Source organism: Drosophila mauritiana, chromosome 2R, assembly GCF_004382145.1.
Source record: "Drosophila mauritiana strain mau12 chromosome 2R, ASM438214v1, whole genome shotgun sequence".
In the NCBI taxonomy this organism is placed as follows: domain Eukaryota; kingdom Metazoa; phylum Arthropoda; class Insecta; order Diptera; family Drosophilidae; genus Drosophila; species Drosophila mauritiana.
This window is the reverse complement of record NC_046668.1, coordinates 8088237-8096154: the sequence shown is the minus strand read 5'-3', so window position 1 is coordinate 8096154 and position 7918 is coordinate 8088237. Positions and strand designations below refer to the sequence as shown.

Below are 7918 nucleotides of genomic sequence, written 5' to 3'. Positions count from 1 at the left end.
GTTGTCTATTGGCATGGGTCTGTTTCATATGTTTTTAGTTTAAAGTACTTAAAACAAAACTGTCGACAAGAAATCAAATTAGTTTTCCAAAAGTACTTCAGAAAGAAACCGAATACTTCATAAAAACTACTTTAATTAAAATTTATTAAGCATTTCTAAATTTAAATCCAGTATTGGAGATACAACTTACGTTTTCGATTGAACATTAATAAAAATCTCAATAAAATGGTTGCACATATTTTGACTCATAGTTTTTTATTCAAATGTGAACTCAATAAAATGGTTAATGTAAAATTATAATTGCATTATTGTGTGGCTATTAATGGAATGCCCCAAATTGTTGCTTCAAAATGTAATATCCAAGTTGATGAAGTACAACGAAACAGCTGATCGGATGTAAACAAAATAGAATGCTGGATATCGCTGGTAAATGAGCTAAGATATAATCGAGTTTAGCACTCAAAACCCATTTCCAGCACAACTCCTTGCCGTGGGCCTCTTGTGGGGCGTTACCAATCCGTTCATTCGCCTCGGCAGCCAGGGAATCGAGTCAGTTGGGGATACGGGCTCCAAGTGGCGCAACTTCGTCCAGGAGGCACGCACAATCGGCTCCCGGTGGCGCTATTGGATACCCTTCGGTCTCAACCAGTGCGGGAGTGCTCTGTACGTTTGGACGCTCCAGAGGGCCAGTATTACGGTGGCTGTGCCAGTGGCCAATTCCCTGAGCTTCGCATTTACGGCTATCACCGGATATGCGCTGGGGGAAAAACTGCCAGGAAGGAGTAAGCTAAATGTCTCTATGCATAACCTTGTCCACTTTCTTTACCAACTGATCCCGCAGGAGTCATCCTGGGCACCCTGCTCGTCTGCTGTGGCAGTATCCTGATGATATACGATAAGATTTTGCAGGAACAGGCTCAGCACCAGCTAAATATAACATTCCACTGAGGTTACCCTAAACCCAAGGCCAATTGTCTTTATTGCATTCGATAAAAGCATCATAAAATTAAAGGTTAGTAAAAGGCACACCTTACAGAGCCTTGTGGACCGCCTCCACCAGCACTTCCATGCTCGTAATCGGAGTCTGGGGCGTGATTCCATGGCCCAGATTGGCGATGTAGCGCGACTTGCCGAACTTGTGCACCATTTCGGTGGTCAGGTTGCGCAGCTCATCAGGATCGCGGTACATGTCCTGCGGATCCAAGTTGCCCTGCAACGTAATGTTCGGTCCGACCAAATTGCGTGCCTCCAGCGGATCCACAGTCCAATCCAAGCCGATAACGTCGTAGCCCAGTTCGCTCTGCTCCTTCAGCGAGTGCCCAGCACCCTTAGCGAACAGCGTCTAGAAGGGAATTCCATTTAGTAAGCATCTAATCAATGTTTTAGTCAACCTACCATGGGAACCACGGGGATGGCCTTCTTTGTGAGACGGTCCACCAGCTCGTCGCGTATTCTCTTCAGGTAGGGTACACACCACTGCAGGAACTGCTCCTTGGAGAGATGCTCGGCGGACGATTCGAATACCTGCAGCATTTGAGCGCCAGCTTTCACCTGCATCTCCAGGTAGTCCACAATGGCGTCGGTCAGTAGGTTCAGGAACAGCTTGGAGTCCTCCGGATGTTCGTTGAGCCAAGCTTTAGCTTTCGACATGGTCTTGCTTCCACCGCCCTCGATCATATATCCCATTAGTGTCCACGGCGCTCCTGTAAAGCCGATTAGCGGCACTCGACCTTCGAGCTTGTGCCGCATCATGGTGATTGCGTCGCCCACGTAGCTGAGGCGGGACAAGGCTCCGTCCGGCGTCAAGCGCTTGAGGTCCTCCGGCACCACGATGGGCTGTGGCAGGACGGGACCGACGCCCGCGTGCATCTCCACGGTGAGGCCGAGTGCTTGCGGAATGACAAGGATGTCTGAAAATATTATGGAGGCGTCCAGGTCGAATCGGCGCAATGGCTGCATGGTCACTTCGCAGGCCAGCTCCGGGGTGCGGCAGACGGTGAAGAAGTCGTGCTGCTTTCGCAGCTCCTGGAACTCCGGCAGGTAGCGACCCGCTTGGCGCATCACCCACACGGGCACCCGGTCCACCACCTCGCCACGTGCGGCGCGCAGCAGGTTATCATTCTTGAGCACGGGAAAGGGCTGAAACTCACATCCAATTTGATCAGTTTTAACGTTTTTCAGCAGGAAAATACAGAGACACAGCAATCGAAGTCCAAACGACATGATGTAACTGCAGGCGCCACTCCGATCAGCTGGGAAACTCACCTTTGCGTCTTTCATAGTGACTTTTGGCAGTTAAAAGAGTAGTAGAGAGCTAACGAAGTTATTTCCACTGATGAAACCCGTAAATTTGATGAAATCCGTCACGGAATTCTGCAATTCTGCATGAGTGTGCGTTCTCTGCCGGACTTTGTTTACGTTTTCGCCTGGTGGTGGGAGAAGTGCGATAGTCGCCGGCAAATCGATAATTAGCTAATCCTGACAGCTTTTTTTAGGATCATCAATTGTTTTTGTTTATTCCGAAGAAGATTTTCCCTCAAGTGTACGTATTCGACTAATGAATAGTTATTTTTTTTTAATTGGCTTGGGTTTGTTCTGTGTCGAGTGCTCGTAAGATTATCCAGATTTTGAAATAAGCAGAGATCATAAAACATTTAATTTTAATAAGTTAAAAGGTATATTGTGTTCGACTTTATAATATCCCTTGATTTCAATAGAATGTGAAATAATTCCATAGGGAATAGACTAACTAGCAAAATAGAACTTAAATTGAAAAATAATCGATTCTTACATTAGCGGCGACTTGAAAAGCACCTAAAATTCACCAACCGCATGATTTGATTTTTGTAAACAATTTTTGCAGCCGGTGGACATGGATCGTTTGGCCAGAATTTTCTCCCAGCAGAACGAACTGATAACCCTGATTGGGGGCTACAAAGATGAGTTCGAAACCTTCAAGTCACTGGCCTCCATGCCGGCGGACACTCTGCAAATATTCCAGCAGCTGGCGCTCGATTTGCTGCAGGATTTGGAGCAACCGGTTGACAGGAAAGGATGCGCAGAACGTTCGAGGAATCTGCGCGAGGAGGGAAACCTTGTGTTCAAAGAGTCCGCAACGGGATCCTCCAAGGACTCGGTTCTGAAAGCATGCAGACTGTATACGGCAGCCGTTTTCGAGGCTGAAGATGCTATGGAAGAGCTGTCGCTGGCGTTTGCCAACCGAGGAATAGCTTTGCAGGAGTACGGGTACTACAGAGAAGCCTATGACGACTGCGCCAATGCGCTGGAATGTGGATACCCGGAAAGGCTGCGGCACAAGGTGATCATGCGGCAGGCCTACTGCGCCTGGAAGCTAAAGAAGATTGCTTCGCTGGAGGAGCATTTGGAACATCTCGGGCAGCTGCAGCTTAAGGAGAACTTCAAGCAGCAGCTGGAAGACCTGAAGCAGAAACTGGAGCTACTGAAGAACCAACCCAAAGAGCAGGAAACGCAGGCGAAAGTGGTGGATAAATCTCTAGGGGAAATGTAAGTTTCCAAATCGGTACTGGCCACTTCTTAATTTGTAATCTTTACTACTCAGCCTTACAGATCCCGGTCCGCGTGGTCGATATATGGTGGCTAAGGAAGCGATTAGCAAAGGCAACGTAATCTTTTCAGAGCGCGCCTCCTGCTTTGTTCCACTGGAGCAACAGCTTATATGCCAGCAGTGCGCAGCCAGCTTAATGAGCGCACCCATACCCTGCCCCAATTGCCATCAGCGGGTCGTCTACTGCTCTAGAAAGTGTCGGGATGCGCAATCGGCCATCCACAAATTCGAGTGTGCCGCCTACAGAAAGGATATCCTCCGACTTTTGGGCATTTCGCATTTGGCCTTGCGATTGCTTTTGACTTACATTCCCTACATAATGCCTCATTTGCAAGAGATGACCAGTGCAAAGGGTATGTGGAAAGAAATTATGAATCTGTCCCGAAAACCGGAAGCGAGTGAAAACGCTCCAGAGTATTTGCGAAGCCTGCGCATGGTTAGTCAACTGGATCAGGCTAACAATGAAGAGGTTAATTACCACATCCTCTGTGTCAACCTCCTTCAACTTTACCTGAAAGAGCACACCGATTTCTATGATCAGTTCCACTCATTTCCAGCCAGCATTGAAGATTGGCAACTGATTATATCAGCACTGATTCTGCGATTCTCCGGCCAGTTGCTGGCGAATGGGCATGTAGGCGATGGGTTGCTCGGAGTTTCCATGGAGCCAAAAGAGTTTGTCATGCTGCAGCCGGAGTTGTGGCAAAAGCCTCGACACCTGAAACGCGGACAGCTGCACAATCTGTCCCATTCGGATCCTATCACGGCTGTCAATCTGCCCTACTTGAGCTTGTGCAACCACGCGTGCGAACCCTCGATTCGCACCAAGTTCGATGGATGTTCCGTGGTGAACTACGCTGCAAAGGACATTCTAGATGGCGAGGAGATCTTCAATTGCTATACGAATGATTACAGAACCAGTTTAAAGCTACATCGAGCTCATCCCCTCAAGGACATCTACAAATTTGAGTGCACATGCGCTAAGTGCACACGAACTGATCCCGACCAGAACTATGTACGTTTCCAAGCCAAGCAAAGCCATTTGTAAATGTGTTTCCCCATCTTACAGCTTTCTTTCCATCGTTATCGCTGCGAAAAGCACAACTGCCGACAAGAATTTCTGCCAGACGTCAAAGTTCAACAGAATAATCTGCGCTGGTGGCTGAGATCCAATGCAGAGAAACCGATTACTTGCACGGTGTGCCAGGAGCTTCAACATTTCGCCTGGTACAATGAGTTCCTTGAACTCATCGGCAGCAGTGCCGATTCGTCAAGAAGGCAGGCGCTGTTCAAGGCATTCGATGATCTAGACAAGTGGCTTGTGGATCACCACAGCTTAAAACGAATTATGGCCGAGGAACTGATAACAGCCTGCTTTTATGAGATAGATGGTAGGCTACGGCTGGATTTTGTTGTGTCGTAATTTATAAAACTCTAATCAAACAGGCGGCACTTCACTGAATGACTTTGAGTACGAGGATCTGGCGAGGATTATCCGCAAACAGCTGGAAGGCACTGCTGCGCAGTGTGGCGATAACTCCACGGAATACATTGCTCGCATGACCTATTTGTGGGATATCATAGCCCAGAAGAAATGCCGCACCGACAAAAAGGAACTGCTAGAGATGAAAGGTAAGGTGGATTATCTGGCTAGCGAGCATCGCGAGGTTTTCTTGAACTATTACAACGATTTTATTGAGCAATAATGTAAATAACGATATACACGCATTAAATTCACTAGTTTCGAGCTACAAGCATTAAACACTGGCACTTCTTGTTACCTAAAACTAAGCTGAGCTTCCTAACGGGCATTCGTCCCCACAAATTCTCTAGATGAAGTGGGAGGCATATTCGTGGGGCATTACACCCCGTCGGGGATAGAAGGTGTGGGTGGTGGAGAACTTGAGCAGGTTGGTTATGTCGCTGGTGTAGATGTCGGCAAAGCGGAAGAGGCGTCTTGAGAAGTACGTGGGGTTGTGGTAGGTGCGGAAAACGCTGCCAAACTGCTCGTTGAACACGTTCTTCGTTTTGTTGCTGTCGAAGATTGGATTAGGATTAAGAGATATTATCGTAAGCCACTAGATTGCTTACCGCAACTGATCCCGCTCCTCCATCCACTCCTTCAGGCAGATCTGCGCTGCCTCGCTATCATCGTCCTGGGTGTCCTCGATGAGCTGCGTCAGCATTTGCAGCCAGTTGGCGCTCATCTTGAAGTCCTTACGATTGAGGGTTTTAATTTCGTGCTGCAATACGAAAAGACCATTAGAGGCAATACGTTAATTGTTTAATATTAAACACCCACGGCCAGTTCGCTGATAATGGCTCCTGTCCTCCAGCTGTGCTTCAGAGTAACATCTGCTAGATCGCTGTACGGATGATCTCCGAAATAGAGCACAGAGTGACCACGCCAGCCCTTCAGCTCTTGAAGCTGTCTCACCGAACCCTGTGAAGAACATCAGACTACAGTCTTGGTTACTAACCAAGTGGGAATGGGTAACTCTTACCTCGTAGTAGATTTTTCCCTTTTCCAGCTTAAATACCCGATCCCATAGGTGCGACTGCGTTCGCTCGTCGAACAGCCTTATTGGTCGAGACTCATCCGTAAAGAACTTTGGTTTGCGGGCCTGCACGATGACCACATCGAAGAAATCACGCCAGTTGGCGCCGACCAGAAAGGACATGCCACAGTTTCTACAAATGCAGACATAACGATTTCACAAATTGTGATTGTGGTAAAATAAAAGATGTTCCTTACACAAACGAGTACGGGCTATTGGTGACTAGAAAGAGATTCTTGCCCGCCTGCTGCAGCTTCTCGAAGAACTTGACCAGCTTCGGGTTTCGTTCTATGTACTTCTCAGTGTTCCGCATCACCTTGCCGTGCATAATGGGATGGCAGGAGCCCATGGCGGTCCTGGTGTCATGGAAAACAATCTCAGGATTGTAGTCGATGCGATTGCGCTCGAAATATTCGATTACATTGCACAGCAGGCACATTTCAGGTACAGAAAACAAGTCGGCCAGTTGCACCATTTTGGAGTTGGTGTTATGCTGTGCGGAAGGAGATCGTAAATCACTGATTGCTAAACACAAAATCCAAGCGCAAACCAGGTGATAAGATATAGATACGAACCCTGTAGCTATTGTTTGGCCCCTCCACGTAGGCAATGGGCAGCAGGCGGTTGTGGTAGAGCTTCAGCACCTCATCCGCCTCCACTTTGGTACGTCCCCTGTATACCGAGCCCAGCTGCAGCTGCAGGAAACTGTCCAGTTTCACCAGCAGCCCCTTCTCCACGTCGTAGTGCAGGCCGCGCACCGCAAAGTTCGGTTCGTACTCCAGCTGGAGGATGTCCTCCGGGTAGCGGAACCTCTTCACCAGCATCTCGCGAGCCAGATTGTACAGCAGGTCCTCCAGGATGGGCTTATAACAGGCTAGCGTGTAGTCGTAGTCGAATCCGTACACCTGCACCTCGCTGAGATCGAGCTCGTTGCAGGCGAAGACCGCATCTGGATGCACATCGGAGGGCAGCTTCTTGGCTGAAAATGTCAAGTGGTGCGAAACGGGGGGGTATGTTACTAATGGGACCACTTTGCGGCTGGGTATTTATAGATCGTGCACATACTACGCATATATGCATATGCCTGCGACTGGTTGAGGCTTACATTGGAACTTCTTTTTGGTGGCTTCGTGAAGCTTTTGGAAATCACTCACTGTTTTTGGGTGCGAGATCTGGGAGGTCGCAGCTGGAGCGGAAGCTCCAGCGTCCGACGCGAAAGCGCGCGCCTCAAAACTATAGTTCGGTTTGCACGGCGAGGGGCACAGGCTGGAGGAGATGGGGTCCCAGCTTCGGAGGACACCACCAGCTCGCAGGAGCACATTCTGGCGGAGGAGCGCACTGACGATAGGACTGCCTGCCGCGCACATTTAACTGACTGCTTGCTAAATTGCCAATTAAGCCCGTTTGTTATGTACACTATGTGGGGGCGGAGTGGGATGCATGTGGATGGGGCGGGGTGTGACCGGACGGAGAGCCCCCAAAAAATACCGACTGGCGGTTAGAACTACTGTGGCCATATGCATATTCAAATTATTTAACGCAACATTTAAAAAATTCTAAATATTATCCAATAGAGTCAATAGGTTATCAAATACTTACCTTTGCGGAAACATTATCTTTATCTTTACCGTAACCATTAATAGAAGAAGTTAAAACTGCTTGACGCTATAAAATTAAACAATTGTCTTATATTTATATATTATCGATAATAATAATGTATTTATTAGTATTTCAATTTATTGTATATATTTTGTTACTTGTTTAAATTTAACGG

General features: G+C 47.9%; 4 protein-coding genes across 6 annotated transcripts; 2 read left to right on the top strand and 2 right to left on the bottom strand.

Moving 5' to 3' along the window:
* Positions 1–316: 316 nt before the first annotated feature.
* On the top strand, positions 317–965 carry LOC117136458 (transmembrane protein 234 homolog). Its single transcript, XM_033297385.1, has 3 exons — positions 317–426; positions 477–782; positions 842–965. Exons 1-3 carry the CDS (start codon positions 411–413, stop codon positions 946–948), a joined length of 429 nt encoding a protein of 142 aa, XP_033153276.1. The 5' UTR covers positions 317–410; the 3' UTR covers positions 949–965.
* LOC117136457 (uroporphyrinogen decarboxylase) lies at positions 946–2417 on the bottom strand. 2 transcript variants are annotated; one of them, XM_033297384.1, is made up of 3 exons: positions 2266–2417; positions 1396–2139; positions 946–1342 (listed from the first exon to the last, which is right to left on the bottom strand). In XM_033297384.1, exons 1-3 carry the CDS (start codon positions 2278–2280, stop codon positions 1031–1033), a joined length of 1071 nt encoding a protein of 356 aa, XP_033153275.1. In that variant the 5' UTR covers positions 2281–2417; the 3' UTR covers positions 946–1030. The 2 variants fall into 2 exon arrangements, with proteins under 2 accessions (XP_033153275.1, XP_033153274.1); XM_033297383.1 differs by lacking the exon at positions 2266–2417 and having other exon boundaries at positions 1396–2223.
* A 53-nt stretch (positions 2418–2470) lies between these two features.
* LOC117136455 (SET and MYND domain-containing protein 4) lies at positions 2471–5348 on the top strand. The gene is made up of 5 exons (XM_033297379.1): positions 2471–2542; positions 2864–3525; positions 3581–4601; positions 4656–4977; positions 5033–5348. Exons 2-5 carry the CDS (start codon positions 2873–2875, stop codon positions 5290–5292), a joined length of 2256 nt encoding a protein of 751 aa, XP_033153270.1. The 5' UTR covers positions 2471–2542; positions 2864–2872; the 3' UTR covers positions 5293–5348.
* LOC117136456 (5'-nucleotidase domain-containing protein 3) lies at positions 5255–7611 on the bottom strand. Of its 2 annotated transcripts, none has more exons than XM_033297380.1 (7): positions 7250–7611; positions 6720–7123; positions 6342–6637; positions 6091–6277; positions 5889–6029; positions 5678–5829; positions 5255–5620 (listed from the first exon to the last, which is right to left on the bottom strand). In XM_033297380.1, the coding sequence occupies exons 1-7, from the start codon at positions 7509–7511 to the stop codon at positions 5416–5418; spliced, it is 1647 nt and encodes a 548-aa protein (XP_033153271.1). In that variant the 5' UTR covers positions 7512–7611; the 3' UTR covers positions 5255–5415. The 2 variants fall into 2 exon arrangements, with proteins under 2 accessions (XP_033153271.1, XP_033153272.1); XM_033297381.1 differs by having other exon boundaries at positions 7299–7391.
* Positions 7612–7918: the final 307 nt, after the last annotated feature.